At 37.8% G+C, this 24,762-nt stretch overlaps 1 protein-coding gene across 2 annotated transcripts in view; it reads right to left on the reverse strand.

Annotated features, from left to right (window-relative positions):
* The window catches only part of cdk6 (cyclin dependent kinase 6), a 78,082-nt gene extending 54,604 nt beyond the window's left edge, over positions 1 to 23,478 (reverse strand). The window contains exons 1-4 of one of the 2 annotated variants that reach the window (XM_039680836.2): positions 22,981 to 23,478; positions 21,188 to 21,517; positions 16,261 to 16,396; positions 7,029 to 7,196 (exon numbers count right to left, since the gene is read on the reverse strand). In XM_039680836.2, coding sequence (XP_039536770.1) covers positions 7,029 to 7,196; positions 16,261 to 16,396; positions 21,188 to 21,411 — 528 coding nt within the window. In that variant the 5' untranslated portion in view covers positions 21,412 to 21,517; positions 22,981 to 23,478. The remainder of the gene's footprint in view (positions 1 to 7,028; positions 7,197 to 16,260; positions 16,397 to 21,187; positions 21,518 to 22,980) is intronic. The other variant, XM_039680835.2, reaches the window with a different exon arrangement.
* Positions 23,479 to 24,762: the final 1,284 nt, after the last annotated feature.

Below are 24,762 nucleotides of genomic sequence, written 5' to 3' on the forward strand. Positions count from 1 at the left end.
TCAGTCCTGTTTGAACTCGTTCATCAAAACGAACTAATCTTTTTTTTGAATCATTTCGTTGTTTTTTGTTCGTTGAATGAACTAAATGACTCGTAAAAAGATTTGTTTGTTTGCTCAGAGCAGAGCAAGGCAAGCATGTGTGCTTATAAAACTTCAGCTTTTTTATTTATTTTTTAAATGACCCATCGTTTCGCTAGATAAGACCCTTATTCATCGTCTGGTGTCGCTTAAAGCCCTTAGAAGCTGCACTGAAACTCTTGTTTGGACCTTGAACTGTTTGAGTCCCAGTAAAGTCCATTATATGGAGAAAAATCCTGGAATGTTTTCATTAAAAAAAATTAATTTCTTTTCGACTGAAGAAAGAAAGGCATGGGGATTATCAGCAAAAGTTTTTTTTTTTTTTACTCCTTTAAATTGGCAACTACTCCTTTAAATGCCATTCAGTTTTTGTGTAAGTCAATCAAAATCCTAAAATAACAAAAGTTGCAAATGTATATCTTTACACATTGTCATATGAACAACCATTCAGAAATGATATTCATGAACGCAAGTACACGAAACCTACTTCATTTCGAGTCGGACATCACTATCTCTTAAAAATGTAGGCAGCTGGGATTAGACAGACTAATTTTCTAACTTGTTTTCAAACATCTTTACGATTCACTAAAAGAATTGGTTCATAATGTCATTTGTTTGTAAATTGATGATTCAAACTTGCAAGTCATGAGTTTCTGAAAACGATTCTTTAAAAGAACTGGCTCATTCTTATATTTGTGTGTTTTAAACAGTCAGACTGTTTCGAACCAGTAAGTTAATAAGTCTCTTTTAAATAATTAAGTCTCTTTAAATAATCATTACACAAATGTTGTTTGTTCATGAATCGGACCTGCTTGATAAAAGCAGTCAGAAAAAAAAAATGTTGTGAGTTTTAAATTTGCAAGATTCTTTAAAAGAACTGGCTCATACGAGTCATTCGTTCCTGAACCAAACAAATCTGTTAGTGTGATTCAGTCAGAATCGTTAAGTTATGAGTATTTTTTAACAATTAAGAACTAGTTGCTATCAAGTTTGTTAGTCTTACGATTCCTAAATTGAAGCCCCAACCTCATTCGATGATCATAGGTGATTGTATCGGGCATCCACATTTGTTCACTGAAACTCAATCAGCATTGAATTGTGGGATGGTTTGGGTTAGAGGACACGAGTCTAGAAAGCTATGGGCGCTAGGTGATACAAACATAAGGGATTCATTCTACCATCAGAGGGGAAGGAAGTGACAGGACCCACAGGACTCCCACAGCACAGACTGTTATGAAGTTTGTGGTATGCAGAAAAACGGTTGCAGGAAAAGAGGGATTCTTTTTTATCTCAGCATAATTTGAGCCTTGACAGCCACTTGTACAGCAAATCTACACAACCCACCAACCCTGGATTCTCATGCACTTTTGGATCACTTCTGCAGATGGCATCTATTTCAGAAAGGCCAATAAATATGTTTTATTAGATGATAAAAGGCAGAGGGAACCCCGTTCACTTTGTTTAATGCAAAAATGGTTGGAGAAGAAGCATAGAAATAGATTAAACTACGCTTACTTAACACTTAAAAGATGTAAAGAATTGTACAACAATCAGTCGGATGAATGATCTGAGGCATTTCCCTGCAGTTCTGTAAATCCAATTTCATGAGCAATGCGTTGCACATGATGTTTGCTTGAACAGGATCCTAATCGCTTTCATGGGACAATCCCAGCTGCCTCCATTTTTACAATAACTCCATTTGATATAAAGGAAGATGCCGCAATCGATTTCATCCTATCCAGTATCGCTAGATTACAGTTTGCATGCATCGTAGTGTCAAGCGCAGTTTCTGACTGTCCATGAGCTGAAATAAAAGCAATCTAGGCTCATTAGAAAAGCAAGCCTGTACCTATATTTTTTTAAATAAATCCAAAAACATACCTATACATTACATCACTGCAGTTTCATTAGTGGCAGTAAAACAACTTTTATTTCTTGTAACAAGCCAATAATTAAAGTTCATGTTTTTGCCCTTCAAAATATTATAATGGTTAAAAGACGTAACTAAAAGTGAGACTACTTACTTTACTTTTTTATCAAATTTATTAATCCCACAAGGGGATTAATAGTTAAGACCATGTATAGAACAGTACATAACACAGATCACACACATATGTATCATGATGCATTTTTATTCTAGTTAAAAATATATTATGCAGACATTAACTACAATATTGCTCAGAGCTTGTTCGTGTGACAGTGATTCATGCACATACATGTCAGTCAGTTAGCGCATCGCACGTCAAGTACGCAAAGAGCTTTATTCAGTCCAAATCAGATTTTGGCCGCCTCTCAGTTTCTCAGATCAGTTAAACTAAAGATATTACCTCAGAAGTTCAAGTAATTCTGCACTATAAATTCACGCTCATTCAAGGGTGTGCATCTATTGCATGGACGGAGAGAAAGCACTGAAATTGTCAAACATTCATTAGTGCATACGAACTGGAAATACAGCGCTGGTTGTTCTCTCCATACTCGACAATGACGGAATCCAATGGCATGCATAGGCGAAGGTATACGTGTATTAAATTGAACGAAATAATCCCGAAAAAAAGCACAAACACAGCTGAGGGTGACGCAAGCAGACAGCAGACAAACGACTGTCACTCAAGTGGCCACGCCCTTAATTATGCAGAACTTTAAGGCTTAATATAATTTAAACTGATGAGTTGAAGAAGAAAAAAAAAAAAAAAATCACCCCCCTCACAGTCGTCATGAAAGGCGAAATTAGCGATATAGACCAAAACAACTATTTGCCACCAGGCTGTAAACATGTTTTTTTTCTGCTGTGAAGTTGGGCATTTTAACATGGGGGAGATACAGATTTGACTCGCTTTTGCAGCCAGCCTCAAGTGGCCACTCGATGAATTGCAGTCTAATTCACTTCCATGTTGGTTTCAAGAGAGAGACGGGGAGGTTGCCGCTTGCTCATGATAGAAGAGCTCAAAGACTTCTAGAAGCAAATTGCATGGTTGCTTCAGAAAATGTTCTTTTTTTTACACTTACATTGCTTTTGTCGACACTGTCGATTAGGTTCAGTGTCGGATTTAGTGTAGGTGCTTAGTTATTTTCAAACTAACCTTTATATTTATTAAAACATTTCAATACAACCACCAACGTAATAAAACATTACTAGTAAAACATTACAACATAATAAAACATTACACTAATGTTTAGTTAGTGGTAACTAAACATTACCACTTTTAGTGCCACACACTGGACATTTCCCTTCGAAACTGTGGCAAAAACATGCCAAAAGCAACGTAAAAAGCATATTCCAATGAGCCTGGGTTGAGGAAAAAGGCATCTAATTCACCCAAAGAGCCAAATGAGGAGAATTAAACATTACTGTGTATTGTGTTTGTGCTTTAGGTTGTCAATCAGAGATGGACAAAAGCTGCAGAGAGAACCAGAGTCATTCTAACAAACAACAATGCTGCGGACCCATGAGATTTGTAGGGTCAGGCTAATCTCCACCTCTCGGGGCACCCGATGGGTGGTCCATTCAGCACTCGGTTGCTGTGTGTCAGAGGTGTAAAGACCACCTGAAAAACATACTTGAGTAAAAGTAGATACCTTACAGCAAGAATGACTCCCAATTCACCAATTCCAATACCACTTTAGAAAGTTTTAGACTATCTAATTTAAAAGTACTTAAGCATTTTACTCCTACTAGTCCTCAACACTAAAGAGATATGCCAGTGAAAAACAAGAAACAGCTGATTTGTGAGGAGAGCAATTTCTAAAATCAAAATAAAACTGAACACCTCAAAATCGCAATCAATCAGGTTCGACAACAGCCTCTTAAACGTCTTCAAACACTCAAGTCTCAAAATGAGCACAAGTAAACCAATATCCTTCAAATATGTTTCACAATACAACAGATTAATAAAATAATGCTAAGTAAAATGAAACAGTTTTCCACTGGACGTGCTACACCTGTGATTCACAACTACCTACTAATAGACTCAATATTCATCTTAAGTAGCCTTGTTGACAAGTTTGGGTAAACGAGGGCACGTATAGGAGCAAGTACATATAGACCCTGTTTACACCTGGTATTAATTTGTGTTTTGGTCGAACGGATCACAAGTGGACGATAAATACAAGTGTAAACGGGTTGTAAACTTTTGACCTAGTCGAAAACGCATTCGACCAGATTGCTTTTGGAGTGTAGACGCTCATGTGGTTGAATGTGTTTGAACAGCCACAAAAGACCGCCTACTGACCTAATGCGGAAATATTTTGGGAAGTGCTCTAGCCTGACGGGATTTAAAGTGGTGATGAACTGAGAAATCAAATTTTCCTTGAGCTTTTGACATCTAAGAGGTCATCATATTATAAGAATATCCTCTAAGTTTCAGAACTGAAAACGTCCTCGTTAGTCCAATAAAAGCCTGGATTCGAGACTGGATTTGCTGACCGATTAAGATTAAAACACGGTGCTTTACTATATTGATCCGACAGGAATGGTGCAACACACGGACTCTGGGTCAAACATGTATGGGCGAATCATTCGAATCATTCCATTTTACAACATTGGAAGTTTTCAAAACAATTTCCCCCACGTCCACTGACGCGCGAGTTGAAAGTGACTCATTATAATATGCAAAACTGTTATCCACTCACAGCAGTTGGCATTTACTTGCAAGTCTTCAGTGCGAGGCGCCCATAAAAACCGAGCGTTTTTAAGCGAGGCTCAAAACTAGGGTAGAAAATAGCCTATTACTTATTCATTATGATGTTTTTGAATGTAAAAACCAAGCGGACGTCATAAGTTGACCTTAGACAACAATATATAAAAAAAAATTCAAAAGCCAATTCATGACCCCTTTGAACTTTATCGGCTAAAGACCCAAGTTTGGTTTGAAGACAAAAACGTACGAATGTTCTATCATCTTTCCGGATTTCTAACACACTCACAGCGTCAGAGCTGAAATGAAAGCTGATGTCAAATGTGAATGTCACCCTTGCCTCGTCCACTTGTAATCCGATCGAACAAAACATTTTATACCAGGAGTAAAGGAGGTTTATACAAAAATGCAGTCAAGTAGAGAGTAAAAGATGCTAATATATTTGAAAAACTGCAAAGTAGCCAAAAAGATACTTAAGCACAGTAACTAATTACATTACTGAAATACTTTTACCACTGCTCTATGTTTCTCATCTACATGGCTGCAGGAGCTGAGGGGGAAGCCACTAAAGCGGAGTTTCACAATCCCCATTAACATCTTTAACAACAATGATAAAAAGTATATTAGCATATTCTGTAAACCGTTGTGAAATATATACATATAACATAAGTTACGAAGTGACAAACACTGCACAAAAAAACCCTGAGGGGATATTCCTTTATGCTTTATGCAAAACAGATATCATTTACTTCAGACACACAGCCTGATTCAACCTCTTTGCATTGAGATCGATAGTCTGTTTTGAATCATCGTAATTCCGCATGAGTTCTGGTGGGCAGTTATGACTCAGCCAACCATGTTTTGTCCATTCAGTGCTTCTCAAGTCTTCTAATGTACAGTTTATGGCAGCATGGCAAACTAGAAGCTAACATTGAGTGTTGTCATAGAATAAGTAGCCAAAAGCCATAACAGCACGTCTGCTTTTGCATACACAATAACGACATTCCTGTAACTGCCAAGAGAGAGGAAATGGATTTTTTTTAGCTGCTTGAAGGGCGGGTGATAGGGGGATTCCAGGCACAGGAACATTAATCCAGAGAGCCAGAGAGTCCATGATCACTGTATGCACACCCCCTGCCTTATCTATCGCCTGTTTTTTTTTGTTTCTCAGTATGTGTGGGGTGGGGTGGATATTTTCTAGTGGTAGATTCCCAGGTGAACTCACAGAGAGTCCCCCGCCCAACGATTTAACAGCCAGCAGCCCCTTATTAAAGAACTGAAACAACATTTTTTTGCTCAGCAACTAAAACCACCGAAACTGAAAAACTAACAGAAGGCACTGGCAGTCATTCAGAATCTGCAAACTGAATGAGATGTGAAAAAAAGGGGGTTAATGTCGCAAACTCTTGCATTCCCTTTTGCATGCGATATGGCCATGGCAACGACTATAATTAGATAGGAGAAATTCAATATTCACAGCAAACATCTTGACTAAAAGTAAAGAATGTGATAAATCGGCGTTAAATATAAAATATTTTTTTATTTAACTTGCACAAGATCTCAAAGCAAACACACACACACACACACACAATGTATGTTGCCTATGTGCAATCTTTTGACTTCAGAGTCGTCCTCAAGTGAATGTGACTGAAGGGAAGGATGGCAGAAGGGAATTAATGAGACTCAAGTCCATTTCATCTCAGCTCAGGAGGCCAAAGACATGGGACAGCATTTACAGGGATCACCTTACACTCTATACACTCGCTTTCAGGCACATGTCTGATGTGTGGCCTTTCAGTGCTATCACATCTGATTGGACATGGTCCATATCTGTCTCAAGGGATCTATTTGTCTGTATGATGGCATGTCACCCTCCTAAAGCTAACAAGAGGACATCCGATACTACAGTAGACAATGAGAAATGTTTGCAGTGTGTCATTTGAATTAAGGAACCGAGGGATGGAACGGTGGAAAAAGATGACACTTACACATAGGGTCTCAACCATTAATAAGTTGCATACTTTTGGAGAAAATGTCACATACAAAAAGATCTACATATTGTGTTTATATATATATATATATATATATATATATATATATTGGATGGTGTTCCTTGTATCACTAGTTACAATGTTAAAATGTCTCTGTGACGGGTAGGTTTAGGGGTAGGGGTTGGGTTAGGTGAAAGAAAATGTCATTAATCTGATATAAAATCAATGGAAGTCTGTATAGCATTTTTAATGACATCCTATTAATTTAAACAAATAGCACAGCTTCATTCACTATGGCAGACTCTTGTGCAACCCAGTTACTCACCACAGAAGTAAGAGCCATCTGAAAGCTGTAGATCCGCGCCAGACCAAAATCAGCCAGTTTGATCTGTCCTCCACTGGTGACTAGAATGTTTTGAGGCTTAAGATCTCGATGAACCACACGGTGAGAGTGAAGGAAATCCAGACCCTGCAGCAGCTGGTACATCATATCCTGTCAAAACACGACCAGAAGAGCTAAGCCAAATATATTATTCCAAAAAATTATTTTAATAATCTAAAGTGGATAAAAAATAAAAACAGATGGAACAGTACTAGTATCAAGACAGGCTCAAGACAATGACTAATATATGCATGTGGAGGCGAAAAAAGTGAGCATGTCCCTTTAAAAAGTTCAAGTTTGGCAGATGTTGATAACCAACTTGAAGGCAGAGCAGGAAAGGCACGCTGCCGTAAGGCTCCATCCCTGTAGGCCTCTGCTTCCCTGCAGCTGTCCCGGGATCACAGCTAATTGTGAATAGCCTCGTTCTGCCAATATAAAATCAGGCCATGATTCTGAAACTGAAGAGGTGGTGGGGAAAAGAGACAGCAACCTAACTGCCATTTCCTTTGGTAGACTTTGTCAACATTGGCCGTGGAAGGTCAAACTGACAAATAGATAAGAAAAAAGGAGGCTGTGTATAATAAAGGAACAGAAAAAGAAGTAGGGTTGGAGTGGCAAGCGGGGAGCATTTGCTCACAGTTGCTGCTTGACTTGTTCCAAAGCAAAGGTATCAAGCGGTGGCAGCCTACCCCTGAGAAACCCGCTGCCAAGACCTCACAAGTGACATGGATCCGAGCCCACAGCACTGTTCATTCCCCAACCAGCTGGTGAGTGATTAAAACCTCTGAAACAATGGGGTGCACACTCAAGCGAAAAACTGCAAACGGCGCGAGTCAGACCGGGCGAGGGGAAGGGGACGGAGGTCCTCACAATGTGTGCACTGGGGGCCTGCACTAGGGAACGCGCGTGTGTTAGAGTCAAGCAGCCAGTGTAAACAAGGAGCCTTTCTGAATGCCCATCCAGCCATGACCTCTTAGACCTTCAGGCACAAGCAGTCCGGGAGCTCCTAAAACGGCATCACCCCCTACCAGCTCCTCTGTCTAAATGGCCCACGGTTGGCCCACTTTTGCTCAAGACAAAAGTGAAAAGAAAAAAAGGAAAGGTACACAACCACCTCAGAAGTGTGACCCGGGGGTAAACACTCATATCGCCTCCTCCAAATACTTAAGTACCTTAAATGGATGTTATCTAATTATCGTGACAAACGCAGTCTGAGTGCATTTTCAGCACTGTTTTTGGAGGGAAAATCTGCAGATTATGTCATTTAAATAAATAAAGTGGTGGATATTACATAATATTTATAAATTTTAGGGGTCAAAGAAATGAATGCTTTTATTGAGCAAAGTGACAGTGAATTCACTGTAAAATTCTATACATCAAAGATGCCAAGAAGTTGCGTTTCTGCACAACTGCTTTGAACAATGGTAATAATAAATGTTTCTTGAGCAGAAGAATCATGTGACTGAAGACTGGAGTAATGCCGTCACAGGAATAAATTATTAAAATATATTAAAATACACAGCAGTAATAATACCTTTTCATAATATTACTCCATTTTCTAATCAAATAAATACAGTCTTGGTGAGCATAAGGCAAAATTTTGAACTCGAAGCTTTTGAACGTTAGTAATAATTCATAAGTATACTTTACTTGCACATGAAGGCCGTTTGAATTCTGGAGAATTCTGCGGGTGCAGGTTCCTCAAATATTAAGGGTAACGGTTATTATTATTGTTGTTGTATTATTGTTATTTTAAGTGATCTGGTTTAGAGCTACTCTGGAAAGCAATTTAGTTAAGTGGAAAATCAAGCTTGATTTACCTGTCACACAATGTCAGTATAGTATCAAAAGGAGTAACCTGACAGGTGGAATCTGAATTCTTCTTTGGAGACGGTGCTTTGTTGTAACATGCTATTCCCACAACAGAGACGCTGTTATTTACAATAAAAAAAAAAAATGGTGCCATAAATTAAAAACCAACACTACCAACTTTGAAATAACCAGGCTTTGTCGAGAGGCATTCAGAATCGAAACAAAGGAAAGATTTGATAGCACCTGTCCTAAAGCACCTCTTCTCGGAAAAAGGGAGGAAAATAAAGGAGAGGAGGAAAGATTGGGTAAAAAAAAAAAAAAAACTCCCCGAAACCAGCAGTCAAAACAGAGCTTCCAGAAGGCACCCCCCTTTCTCATGCTAATTCATGAGAGGCAGCCATATTGTTTATTGTACCCCGGCACAATGCAGGACATCTGCCAGTTAGCGTTAGTGTAATTCCTTCCCCATGCTTCATTAGGCTCTCCTTTATGGGCCAGAGACAGGCTTCGGGAAGGCGCGGGGCTGGAGAGCCTAGCCGCACTCCCCAACGCAGGGCCAGCCGCTTGATCTCCTTCCAGCTCATTTGATTCCCGGGGCCTCTCTCATCAATTAGCATGCGGTGGGTCTGAAATGGGGCAGGAGTGGGCAGTTTGGGGGCTGGAATGGGGTGGAGGCTGGGACCTCTGCAATCTGGTGTCCCGAGGAGGGTGGTGAATAAGGTTGCCGGGCATCTTTGGGAGGGCCGCACAGTCTGCGACTGATGTCGGTTATCTGATGTCTGTGTGGCCTGACAAAATGAAATCTCACTAATGCATATTCACAAGCTCTTAGGTTAAAATATTCTGACTTTGGAAAGTGTATTGCATAAATTAACTACAAATGGTCACTTATTTATATGTATATTAAAAAAACTATCCTCATATCTGTTAAAGTCCTTTAAATTTAGACTTCATGAGAGAATTTTTTTTATATAAATGTTTTATATAATTTATATAATTAATAAGAAGACTAATGTTAACAGAGGCTGCATTTGTTTGATAAAAAAAATAACAGTAAGAACTGTAAAATTGCTAAATTAACTTTTCTATTTTAAAGGGGTGATGAACTGAGAACTCAAATTTTCCTTGAGCTTTTCCTTGAGCTTTTGACAAGAGGTCATCATATTATAAGAATATCCTGTAAGTTTCCGAACTGAAAACATTCTTGTTAGTCTACTAAAAGCTTTTATTGACACCAGGCTCACCAAACGACTCGTTTTTCAAAGTGGGAAACTATGACGTCAAAGAGGATAAAACACCACCCCCGCAGAAGAAGATCAACGCCTAATTCAACACAGCCGCTTTAGCCCCGCCCATCGATTCGTGCATTACATGCATAGCTAGATAACATAGGCCTACCCCCTCGTGATGACAAACAGATTTGCAGACTGATTAAGATTAAAACACGGTGCTGTACTGTATCGGATCCGACAGGAATGGTGCAACACATGGACTCTGGGTCGAACATGTATGGGCGAATCATTCCGGTCGCCATTTTACAACATTGAAAGTTTTTAAAACAATTTCCCCCACGTCCACTGACGCGCGAGTTGAAAGTGACTCATTATAATATGCAAAACTGTTATCCACTCACAGCAGTGGGCGTTTATTTCCAAGTCTGCAATGCGAGGCGCCCATAAAAACCGAGTGTTTTTGAGCTAGGCTCAAACCTAGGGTAGAAAATAGCCTATTACTTATTCATTGTAATATTTTTGAATGTAAAAACCAAGCGAACGTCATTAATTGACAATATAAAAAACATTTAAAAAGCCAGTTCATGACCCCTTTAATAAATTTTATAATGGTATATATTCCAGTGATGTCAAAGCTGAATTTTCAGCATCATTACTCCAGTCTTCAGTGTCACATGATCCTTTGGAAGTCATTCTAATATGATGATTTGCTGCTCAAGAAACATTTCTTATTATTGTGAATGTTGTGAACAGTTGTGCAGCCAAATATGTTCTTTGGAGATTAAACTTTTTTTGGATTATTTGAACAAAGAATAGATTTTTTTTAGAAATGGAAATTATTTGTAACAATGTAAAATTCATTACAGTCTCTTCTGATCAATTTAAAGCATCCTTGCTGAATAAGAGTATTCATTTTCATATTTAAAAACTTTTGAATGATACTATATATAATTTAACCAAAACTTATTTTTAACAAAAGCTATAAATAATTTCTCTCTCTCTCTCTCTCTCTCTCTCTCTCTCTCTCTCTCTCTCTCTCTCTCTCTCTCTCTCTATATATATATATATATATATATATATATATACTGTATATATATAAATAATAAATAAATAAATATAAATAATTTCTATATATATATATATATATATATATATATATATATATGAAGAGTTCAGATGCAAAAGCCTCTAAATGCCATTTGAAATTTTCTTCTAGAATGATGATTTTTATCAAGCTTGTATATTTAAGTTCAGTAATTTCCCTTAAATGGCAATGATAATTACCTATTAATTGTTATTTAAGTGAAATTACTGAACTTAAATATACAAGTTTGATAAAAATCATCATTAAAGAAGAAAATTTCAAATGGCATTTAGAGGCTTTTGCATCTGAACTCTTCATATATATATATAACAGATGGAAGATGCAAATAAACTGCATTTAACTCTAAAATGCAAACAAGAGACTCAAACCAAGTCTGCGTTATGTTCAAAAGTCCCCCTCGATAACATGATCCTTCTTTACTGATACACAAACCTTGCAAAGGAAACCCCTTAGGTGTCACTTTTTAACTTTTGAAATGTTTCCTAGCTTCTGTTTCTATTTCAGTTTGGCACAAATGACAAAGAGAGAGATATGGTTCGTTCCAGCACTCAATGTAAGATGTCCTAGAGGGAGAGGTATAGCGAAATATGATGAATGGATTTGTAAGACTAGCATGTGGGAAAAGTCTAAATAGATTACAGGAGAGTAGATGATCAGGACAAAAAAAAAAATCCAACGTTTCTGCTCAAACCTTTCCGGATGAACGTAAGAGGACACTGACACGCAGCAGGATTATTTCTTGACTAAGGAAAGTGATATCTGGCATGAATGACTTAAGTGCGCCGGTTTATACTAGTGAAAGGCTGAGAGGAAGGCCACAACACACGAACACATACCCATGCATGCACGCATACACCGAAGCAACATTCCTCTGGCCGATCTTTGGTGAAAGCCAGAGCTGAATGAAAATAGACGGCACACAGGCACCCAGCCCTTTAATTAGAAGCCCATCCACCACATGCACTGCCCATCAAAAGGGCAAGACTCTGTGATCTGAGGGAGCTCCATCCTTCATCTGCTGACTTAGAAGGCCAAAATACTCATTTTTGCTCACAGGCCTCAAAGTAAAAACATTTTTTTAATAAAACAGCTGTTTGAAAAAGATACAGAGATTGGAAGTAAAATCTGCTTCATGTAACATAATTTAATTTATCCAGCTTTTAAATTCATTCTTTATATTTACAGCTTAAAGGGATGGTTCACCCAAAACTGAAAATTCTTTAATAATTACTTTCATGTCGTTCCAAACCCGTAAGATTACGTTCATCTTCGGAACACAAATGAAGATCTTTTGTATGAAATATGAGAGCTTTCGGTCCCTCCACTGACACCTACGCAACTACCACTGTGATGCTTTAAAAATGTCATAAAGAGATTGAGCGGTTTAGTCCTCGATCGCTTTGATGATGAATAGATCTAATATAGGCTTTTATTCATATATAAACATTGGTAACACTTTACTTGAAGGGGTGTGCATAAAACTGACATGGTACATTCATAACCATGACATGACATATCTTGAATATGAAGTAGGGTTTATGCATGTTTATGACAACTGTCATTAAATGATTTTCACTCAATAATGACATTTTGAATGCAAAATGTGACATTAAGATATCTTTGTCATGACAACTTGACATAATATTAAGTTAAACTGTCATGTGGTTGGCTTTGACATTGGTTGTCATAAGGCCATTATAACTGTGTCATGAATATTTTTCGTGACCTCAACTAGTGGTACACATTGAATTTGTCATTAAAAAGTTATAATGGCTTCATGACTGCCAATGTCAAAACCAACAACCTGACAGTTTAATGTAATGTTAACCCATAAAGCTAAGTGGTTTTCTAAGTTTGATAATTCATCTTCTCTGTCATGTTTATTGACAGGTTGTGTTGTCTTAGTAATGTCAAGTTGTCATGACAAAGAAACTGACAGGTTATGATGTATTGGTTTATGTCAAGGTGTAATAACAAAGACATCTCAAACAATGTAATATTTGCATTCAAAATGTCATAACTGAGCGAATGACACTTAATGACAGTTGTCACAAACACTTCCTTCATATTCATAACTTATGTCATGTAATGATTATGAAGGTGTCATTTTAGTCTTATGCACACCCCTTCAAGTAAAGTGTTACCTAAACGTTTATTAATTCACACATCAGATCTGATAAACGGAAGCTCAAACATGTTCGCTTGACGTAGCTGAGTAGCTGTCAATGCAGGAACAGAAAGCTCTCAGATTCCATCATAAAGATCTTCATTTGTGTTCGGAAGATGAACCAAAGTCTTGCGGGTTTGGAACGGCATGAAGGGTGAGTGATTAATGACAGAATTTACATTTTTGGATGAACTATCCCTTCAAGGTCAATAGCTAAGTTTCCCTCCAAAGTTGTGAATTTACTTTTGTACAAATTGGAATATTGCATAAAACATTTGCGAATAAAGCAGCATTTTAATCCCATCTGTTTAAAGGTGCCCTATACTGTGAAATTGAATTTATGTTGGCATAGTTAAATAACAAGAGTTCAGTACATGGACATGACATACAGTGAGTCTCAAACATCATTGTTTTCTCCTTCTTACTTAAATCTCGTTTTTGAAAAACACCCCTGAAAAACAGGCGAATCTCCACATAATACCGACTCTGACGCAACAGTCGGGATCATTAATATGTATGACCCAAAATATTTGCATAATGCCAGCCCATGTTGAGTGACAGACGAGACGGAGCTGCGCAGTCGAAGCATGGCAGTTGATCAGTGTTCGGATCTACACACGAATACAAAAGTATATTTTAGTTCCTTCGTCCGAGCCTCTGGAGAAACACTGGATTAATTTTATTTTCTCTGGAAATTTTCCACCATTTCACCGACGACTTGTTTCCTCAACTTGCCAAGAGCTGGCCTCGGATCGAGCTGATGTATTGTTGTTCAAGTTCAGACAGGTAATCTTTCACTTTAAAATCGTATCAGTAAGTCAGGCCAATGATTAAAAATCAACTTCACATCGTTTATTTTAGTAGGATGAAAAAAAATCTTATTTAAATTGTGAATTATTTACTGAAAGAAAGCGATCAAAGAACAATCACAGCGCGAGTTTATCTGGGCACTTGCCAAACTCGTTATGAATTCAATGACGTACGTTACTCGATCTGCACAACGAAGCTCTAACGTTAACTGCATTTACATCATCGTGTCTGCTGCATTAGAGAGTAACGTTAACGTTAGAGAGACTGCATTGCAATGATAAGATCTTCATTCTCGCGATCGACACACTCACTGTCCTTTGCTTGCTTAATCACAGCAACACTTTATGTGATGGGAATAGATCTAAATACTTCAAAAACATCTCACGATTCGTTAATCTCGATAGCTGTAATAGTAAAAACGTATAATAGCTGTAGTAAAATTATTCGAGAGAGTTTCACATGTCATACATAGCTATTTCATATGCAAGCATGTCAGCCAATCACAGCAGAGGCCGGTTACACACAGCAGACACGCCCCTTTAATCAGACTGTTCAAAGCAGAGGCTAAAATCAGGATAGGAAAAATGCCTTTTATTTCTAAATTATGACTATTTTTGATCTAAAAAACATACTAACATTGTAAGGGCAACCCAGGAAACATTTAAAATAATTTAAAAAAAACAGTATAGGGCACCTTTAAGAGAACAAAACCGTCACTTCCTGAGAAGTTGACGCAAAATATCTGTAATAAAAATGGAAGTTTTTTTCCTCAATCATAAATGACTCGCGTCTCAGAGCGTGCAGACAAAACGCAATAAATAAAGTTGTGTTATCTTGCGTTCGGATGCCTGGTGTTTGGGAATGCAACCATGCGAGACACATCCAGTGATCATAAAAATCAGAACAGGCTTTTCTGCCACATCGAGGGATTTATTTGTGTATGCCCATGTCTTATTTTTTCCACGAATAAAAAAAAAAAATGCAATTTTTTTATACAAATTTTTAGAATTCATGTGCATGTTGGCCTTTCCATCCAGAGCATTTCCAAAATGCACAAGAATTTCGCTGGATGGAGAAACAGCTCATGTGAAATACTATATTATTTGCAACCCGTTTTACTTCCACATTCATTTTAGAAAGTCATTTCCGAAAGTCATTTTAGAAGCAGAGAAAATGATTACATATTCATTTAAATAATATAAAACATTATGACCGTTAAAACAATTCAAACAGGGTTAATGTTGAACTTAACCATTACAGTGCTAGGCTAAAAAGCATCAGGTTACAATAGCTGTGTCCGAAATCGAATCCTTCCCTACTATATAGTATGCGAAAAACAGCACGTGAGCAGAGTAGTATGTCCGAAAAACAGTACCCGGATGACCTACTACTTCCGGCGAGATTCTGAAGTGTGCATACACTTTATTATTCCCATGATGCCACGGGAGAGGAGTTGTTGTCGTTATATTAGAAAATGGCGGAAAGCGGAGACGCGGCTGTAACGTTAGGCGATAAACATACATGCGTACCTCTATTGATTCATTAATGTTTATTTATTGATTGTAATATCACAAGCAAATACTGTAAATTGCTTTTTCCTTGCCAAAAATCAACATCTGTCATTGTTCATAGGGGTTGTGTGTGTGTTTTATGACGTAAAATTTATTAGGTAAATGTTATTTTAGAAATTCTGCAAAAGGCGTGATCTGCGAGCAGCTGACCGATGCCTCCACTTGATTGTCGGCTCGGACGACGTAAAAACGCAGGTGAAAACAGAAAGCAGAACTAAAAACAGTGCAAAGTTGATGCAGTCACTGGAATGGGCTCTTTAAATTTTCGCACTGTTGTATGTCATGCGACAACAACATGGTGCATGTAGTACGTCCGGACTCATTCATACTAGCCGTATTCATACTATATAGAACATACTTTTTTAACGTACGTTCTTATTTAAATATAGTACCTACTCACATAGTACGCGATTTCGGACGCAGCCAGTGTCTTTGCCTGATCGTAAGAGTTGCGATGAATCTGTTGGTGTGAATGTACCTTAATAGTTTCAGGTGGCACCCCTGGATCAGGTGCTTTCTCCAAATATGTGGTTAAATCTTGGTCCACGTGTTCAAAGACCAAAGTTAGTTTGGTTTCCCGGTCAGTCCTGGAAACTGTGCATACGTCAAACAACCTAGATGAGGGAAGGGCATAATCAAGAACACTTTCATTAAAAGCGGTTTGAGTGACGAGTATCTCAAGAATCAATGTTCATATAATACATATGAAGTATGCAAATTTTACAATATGAACTTTAATGAAGAATTAAAAAAAAAAATAACAAGACAACCTGACACGGTCCCTCAAGCTGACATTGGCAAGACAATGCAAGAGGGCCAAAACCCAAAAATGATGACAAGGATGCATGCTAATATATTTGACAGAACGGGAGAGGTTCTCTAATTTCCTGACATCACTTGCAAAGATAATGAATTACCCATGACTTTTAGTGAAAGACAAAGTCAAATATCCTTAATCTACGAAAAGATTCTTTCATGGTAAGTTACCCGATCCCATGACATCATAAACTTCTCCAGGAAACGCTTCTGCTGGAATCCAGATTGTGCCTCCACAATGAAGCCTCTTAACCCAACAAAACATATGGCATGAATAATATTCTCATTATAAGCATTGAGAAGTTGCCTGCACTTACACAGTTTCCAAACACACGACCCTATAGGAGTCCCCACATCCTTTAAAACTGTTTAGCGTTTCATTTAAAGCAAGTTTCTTGCATTCTCTTCCCCACTTTGCACTCAACAAAAATACCCGTTCTATAGATCCTGCATTGACTTTATGTAGGGTAGAGCGTGGCACAACATAAAGCTTTTTGACTTTCGCAGTTTGTGTAAATCTACTTAGGGTTTAGAGTATTTATTTTGCCTCATTAATTTACCACGTCTTAGTACAATTATGTGGTTTTGTTTTATTATTACAGTGTGTACCTTTTTCTTGATTTACCCTGAAAGACTGGAAGTGAAATGTGACAACATGCCCCATAGGTGGGGTACATTGTAACATGTGAGGGGCACATTTGGTGCTTTTCCACTGCTTGTATGGCTCAGTACGGCTCAGTGTGGTTTGGCTCGGTGCAACACGGTTCGGCTCGCTTCGCTTTTCCACTGCGTGGTACGACTCGGCTCGGTTCGCTTTAGCTCAGTTGCTTTTCCACTGCAGCTAGTACCGCTTTAATGTGGGTGGGATTATAGACTGATCGATTACAGCGGTAGCTGTAACTGGCTATTTAAATCTAGCGGGTTTGTTTTCACGTGTTGATGTCCATTGGTCGCAAACACAATGTTAGGTAGTGACAATTATGTCTGACCAATCAGTGATCTGCAGTGTTTCACATCACATTTTAGTACCGGTACATTACGCTTGGAACCTCAACAGACCAGGTACCATTTAAAGCGAGCTGAAACGACCCGTATCGCACCGTACCATGCAATGGAAATGCGGCATAAGCGAGCCAAGCTGAACCAAGCCGTACCTTACCATGCAGTGGAAAAGCGCCAAAGCATGCCATACCGTACCGGACCGTAAAGTACCATGCAGTGGAAAAGCGCCAATTGTAACATCACTATTTGACAGCTTAAAATGCTCTCATCTAATAAAAAAAAAATATACAAGTCAAATCAAAATATTTTCTTAATAAAATACATTTATTAACTTTTTCAAATAAAATAATAGCATTTTTTAATAATTAAAAATAAACTAATTTTTCAGTTTGACAACACACACTGGAAAACACGGCTATACTGCATTATTGAAAACAAAATAATAATTAATAATTTCTGAACATTGACTCTCAGTCTTTATTTCCATGTTTCTCATGTTTTCTCAATAGAATTTATAAAAGTAAAGAATATAATAGCATATTTCTAATAGGAGCACATTGTAACACAGTGTTACAACATACCCCAACTGCACAACTGGGGTTTAAACCCTGCTAGTGTCTTCTGCTAGTTAGCGAAGCATTAAAGAACAGATTTGAGATTAATATCGTCTCATTTTAAATAAACACAATAAAATTAAGAATTACCTTAAGTAAGAAATGTACTTTTGCTATGGTTAAATAAATGTTCAGTAATGTCTTCCAAAGATTTTGCCACAATGTTTTCTCTATAAAGTGTGGAAATAGCAACTAGTAAATACACCAAGTTTCGTCATGCCAGCATGTGAAGTATTTAAAACAAGCGTGTTACAACTAACCCCGCGTTACGTTGTGCCCCATGCTTACCTACTCAAAAATACATTAGGTCCAAAAGTCTGGAACCCCAATGAAAGAACAGTTGTGAGTGGATGAAAAATGCTTCAGATCCTGTACTTTATCTAGGTCACTAATCGAAAAAGAACATTTATGACACCAACCATGTTCTTCCATTGAATTAGATCATTTGAAATCATGCTGGAGAACATGATCATCAGGTTTTTGACAAGTTCATGCAGTTCAAACGCTGCTGTCAGTAATGCAAAGAGGGGAAACAAACTGACAGACAATATGAACAAGATCCATCAGCACTAAAATGTACATTTGCAATCCTGACCTTGTCTGGTCTAGTCAAAAGAAAGTGCACAGTGCTCCATGGCAAGGTTAAGGCCTTGAGTTAGACCAGCCAATGACGTTAGTTTTGTCATCAATTGAATGAAGTAGATAAGCCCTTCAAACCGAGCCATCAATCCATTTGCTGCAAGAACTCCGGTGTTTTTCCACCAACCCATTTTGACATTTATAAGCTACGAAGCTAAAAAAAATCAACACACATTGCCAAAACAATACAAGACGACCTTGATGCCAGGTGCAGACAACGAGGAATTAAAATGCATCTTTTCGCTGTCGACAAAATATGGCCGCCTGCTCACAGATATTTGCGCATCAATGGTTTCACATCTGCACATAAAGGTCAACAATGGGTATCGTTTCAGTTGACCAGGAAAGGTGAATTGTCACATGCGTCAATGGTACCATTTGCATTTGACAATCTAATTATCAGAACAATGGGACCTGCATAGCTGTTCCTTGAAGACGTCCTCATCCTAAATGTTTTGGTTGACTAGACGATCTTTTGCAGAGATGCTTAGCATTTTGAATATGTTTATTCTTTGGAAAGATCACTCATTTCATCATCATGGCTAGTCAGTGACATTTGGTTACATCAGGGGCCAATGCTGATAATATTTAAAAAGATTTGTAAAAATGCTTAAAGTAACATTATTATACTTTCTCAAAATTTTACAAAAAAAGTCTGAAAACTTGTGTTAGCATGACTATCATCCAATCCCAGCAATCTCAAATTGGCCAATATCAATCCATTACGATTCAGAATTGAATTACAAGTTGAGCTATTTCAGTACCTGAGAAAACCCAGTGTGCATATTGTTCCACAGCAAAGCCGATGGAGCTGAATACAGCTAATTTATGCAGTTCAATTAAAAAAAAACAAAAAGTGTCTTGATTTTCTTGAAGTTCTTAGGGGATCTCCCTTATACAAGGGTCGATTAGGGCAAAATGATGTGACAGGAAATAATGGGTGTGAAATGCCTACACACTAGAGATCGTTTCAGCAAAGTGTTTCATGGATAGGAATGTGTGACAGCTACCGCCCTATCTTGCCTATTACCGGATCTCCCGCTGACATGACCAACGGTACTTAAAGACGGCATGAAACGGAAGTTGCCATAGTCTTTCTTCCCTATACTGTGATGAATATATGAGGGAAATGACTTATTGAACAAGAAGAAAAATGTTGGACGGGACTCGATTTTGTCCATCGCGATTGATTGGATCATTCTGGTTTGGTTAGACACCATATTGAATTTAAATCGGATGAAAACGAGGCTGATCACTTAACTTGATCACGTGATTTTCACAAGTCACACAACTTTCAAAACTGTTTTATGGAGTTTTATGGTTTTCTTTTTCGGGAAGACGTTTCGTCAGCTGAATTATGTATGATGTTAAACAACAGTACAATCAACAGAACTTGTCCCTCATTTTCACTCAAAACTTCATTCTGGCGCTACCCTGATTATATTTTATTGCTGTGATGTCATGTGAGTGACAGGTTTTGTGATGTCATGTGAGTGACAAGTTCAGGCCCTTGCGCCGATGAACACGTCAGAAGAGAAGAGAAGAGAGGAGAGGAGAAGAGAAGAGAAGAGAAGAGAAGAGAAGAGAAGAGAAGAGAAGAGACTTTTTTATGAAAGATTACGAGGGAACAGGAATTTTAAAGAAACAATGATGTGTACATATAAATACTGCAATATTCCATTAAAAAATAAGAATGGCCAATGTTGATATTATGGCGAATTTAATGTAACCTACCTATCTAAACATATTAAACAACTGGTAGGGACAGGATTTCGAGTGAAATAACCTCTGATATCAGGAAAAGAATAAGTAAGCAATGATATTTAATATTGTGGGTGTATTAAAAGGTGCAGGAAATGAAACTTCAGATATGAGGAATAATGTTATTTTCATTATAACACCAAGATTTTCTTAACAGTAACATTCTGAATCCGATCAATGTCCTCAGCCTCAGTTCTTCAATCACTTTTTTCTTTATAAATCTCTCTCAAACACTGGTAGTTCTACTAATTTCAAGTATGGGTAGGTTGGTACACTTGGCATGTCAGGTGGTACAACAGTACCCTATATATTACTATTCGGTTGCACCGCCTGACATAAACTGCCACAATTTTAATTGAAACATTTCAAAATGTTATTTATAATATATATATTTTCTAGAAACTATTTTTTTTAAGCTTTATTTGTCAATGACCCATATATATCAGGATTGTGTCCTTGCAATATGTCCAACTTTCAAACAAAGCAGGAAACACATATAACAAGAGGGAGTATGTCAAGTTATCATCTATGAACAAAACAAACCAGGACCCCCCCTGCACCCCCTGTTCTTACCTGACCACATTGGGATGCTCAAAGGACTCCAGTTGCCTCAGCACCGCCACCTCGCGGATAGTTGACAGCGGCATTCCCTCTTCCTCGGTCTGCACCCGAACTCTTTTCAGGGCTACAAAGCGGCCTCCGTTCTTCAAATCCCGTGCTTTGTACACCTTTCCGTAAGCACCTTCGCCGATCTCAGCCACCGGCTCATATTGTGGGGTTGAGCTCTCTTTGTCCATTTTTTTTCTCACACGGCGAGGTACTGCGGGGAATCCCGAAATGTGACGAGCGCGCGGATATTTCACAAAGGCATTATTAGGAGAGCGGCGCTGGCACGTGCACTGCCTGTAGAGCGCGAGCACAAAAGGAGGCAGAGGTAAACACCAATGTGATCAGAGTTAAATCAAATCTTATCACTTCACTTAAGATAACAGATATATATGGATCTTAAACCATAAATACAACATACACAAAGCTAGTTAGCCGCTTTTATGGCCTATAATATCAAGGAAAGTTCATTTAATACAAGCTATCAGCATCTGGAGTCATAAAGAATGTGGGTAAATGATGATGTCCCGGATGATATAAAGTAGAAAACTTCTATCTAGTGTATGAGAAAAGGTCTAGTTAAAGCTCACGTGTAAAACTCTTAGAATTTCAACCTTTGTAGCCCATTATACTTTTTATAGGCTAGCCTGTAAAGCATCTTAAGCTAATGACATGTCAAGTGGTGTAACCATCAAACAAAAACATATAGCCTACTTTGCAGCTTGAATAGCCTATATGTTTTGTGATTGTACCTTAATTGTTTTCAAAGAGTGCTATTTTTCAAGTGTTATTTTTTTCACCAATAGGCCTATTTTTGTCAAGAATATGGAAAGGTTTTTTGTTACTCAATTTGACTTGAACAAAACATGATTTTTCATTAAGGTATATATATATATATATATATATATATATATATATATATATATATATATATATATATATAACTAAAAATGAATGACCTTGTCACAGTTATAAGAGTCTACAGAAGACTTCACAATAACATCACTTCTTGTTTTAGTTTCTTCCTGCATGCTGGTTAGACCACATTGGCAGACAGTTCATTCAAATATATATATATATATATATATATATATAGCCTATATATATATATATATATATATATATATATATATATATATAGGCTACTAATTACATCTAATTATAAAATATTAATAAGCCTAAATAGCTACCTCTAAAAGCAATGTTAAATAAATAATACGTTTTTTCTTTTCATAAGACTAGCTTTTCCCCACAAGATACACCACCCTGACGTTCCGCCCACCGATATGTTAAAAATTAATTTAAAAATGTAAATCACATATATATAAATAATAGATTTAAATCAAAATAATATCACCACAGCGTTCAATTCAAAAGTTAAAAACGATCAAAGAAAAAAATCTATTCGATTCATGATTTGCATTTTAAATTATTTTTAATAATTTCACGTCACTAACACATAATTACTCGTAAACCTTCGCGTCAACACATGCTTAATACAACTCGTTTCCGTACAGCGATTGACTGTAACACGTGCGCACATTGCCAATAAAATAAACGAACTGAGTTTTCTAATGACAAGCATTGCTCTTCTTTGTGCCCCACAGCCTTGAGCACGTGGTTGTCTACTGATTGCATTGTTTAGCTGTGCATATCAATAAACGCTGGAACTAAAGCCCCTACTTTTGCTTCAACACTCTAATAAACCATCATGCATGCAAAATCCCCAAATGTACAAACCCGAGATGAACGTAACTTACACATAATAGAAGCAACACAAGTGAATGGGAGTTTGCCCAGCATAGTTACCCCGTTTGTTAGCCTATATTCCGCCCGGAGAGTCGCGTCATTCATAAACTTCAGTAACTTTCCCAGCGTCTCCTCCACACGCATCACAGCTCGTGCAGTGTCCTCGCAACGGGCCACACAGGTAGACGGATGGTGCACGCGCTAAGCCCCATCTCCCAGCAGTACCACACACACCACTGCAACAGCAGATCAAGTGAAAGATCGTCCTAGTCCCTTAAAAAAGCAGCGTGGATCAAAAAGTTACAGATTTTCATCGATCTGCTTGCGACCGTCCTCCTTCCCCCTTTATGTTTTTCCCATCTATGCAGGAATATGCCGCGTGTGCGTGTGTGTGCTCGGTCTCCTCCTCGCTTTCCCACGCTGGCTGAATGTGCCTTGACCCCCTTCAGAGCAGTTTGACACAGAGCAGGAGCGTTTCCGCATTCCTCACCGACTACAAAGACTAACCGCCTCCTCTTGCTTTCTCCCTGCCTGCTCGCTCCTTCACCATTCATACTGCTTTTTTGTTTTTGTCTCGGTGTCAAAACGGGATCACCGCGGGGGAAAGAGCTGGGACTGGGAGAAAAGGTTATTGGATGCATCTAAGAAACTTAGAGAGGCAACGGATTATCTCTTCTTAATTATGCATACAGTAGGCTATATTCACCTTATCAATATCTTGTAGCATTGGATTTCTGTAACGTGTTAAAAATAAAGCTATTGCACTGCGTATTGATAAGCTGAGATCTCTTGCAGTGCAAAAATGCTACAAATAAAATGATTTATTAGTTCATATTTTCAATACAGTGAAAATGTACTGTCAGGGTTATAAATAGAATTGTTGAATGAAAATTGATGGTAAATAATATCAATTCTTTTAGCAGATATGTTGTGTTTTATGTTGCATATTATAGTGCATTATTTTAGTCTAACACTGCAAAATCTATACACAAGTATGTATCGATAAACCTCTTATGATTCATCATTTTGTCTCCTGTATTTAATGACCCTACAAGTTTGGAGAAAATATTTATTGAGGTGTTTATCTGACCAAATGAAGGCAAACTACAGCTACAGGTTTTATTTTACTATGCAAAATACATATAGAGAAACAAAAGATCACTGGAAAAAGCATGCATAAAGTTATTGATTTTTCACTGGTTCTCTCAATTTTGCGTGTGTTCATAATTTATTTGAATGACAGCCTGACCAAAAATGATGTCCACACAATTTGCCATGTTTCATTGCATTATCCCAATTAAAACTATTGGTTTCAAGCACAACTATGCAATATGCTTGAACAAATTTGGGTGAAGATGCTGAATTTCCCTATGCTGGACATCATTTTTGTCCACTACTGTATAAAAGTAAATGGCCAAAAGTCTTGCTTATACATTCACTCACTGGCCAATTTATTAGGTAGACCTCAACTGCTTGTTAATGCAAATATCTAATCACAATCACTTGGCAGCAATTCAATTGCATTTGGGCATGTGGACATGGTCAAGATGATCTGCTGAAGTACAAACTGACCACCAGAATGTGGAAAAAAAGGTGATTTAAATGACTTTGAATATGACACGGTTGTTGGTATTTCAGAAACTGCAGATCTACTGGTGTTTTCAAGCAAAACCATCTTTACTGAGAACGGTCCCAAAAAGGGAAAATATCCAGTGAGCCTCAGTTCTGTGGATGAAAATACCTTGTTGATGCCAGAGGTCAGAGGAGAATGACCAGACTGGTTCAAGCTGATA

The sequence above is a fragment of the Pimephales promelas genome, chromosome 18 (genome assembly GCF_988280905.1).
Source record: "Pimephales promelas chromosome 18, fPimPro1.hap1.1, whole genome shotgun sequence".
In the NCBI taxonomy this organism is placed as follows: Eukaryota; Metazoa; Chordata; class Actinopteri; order Cypriniformes; family Leuciscidae; genus Pimephales; species Pimephales promelas.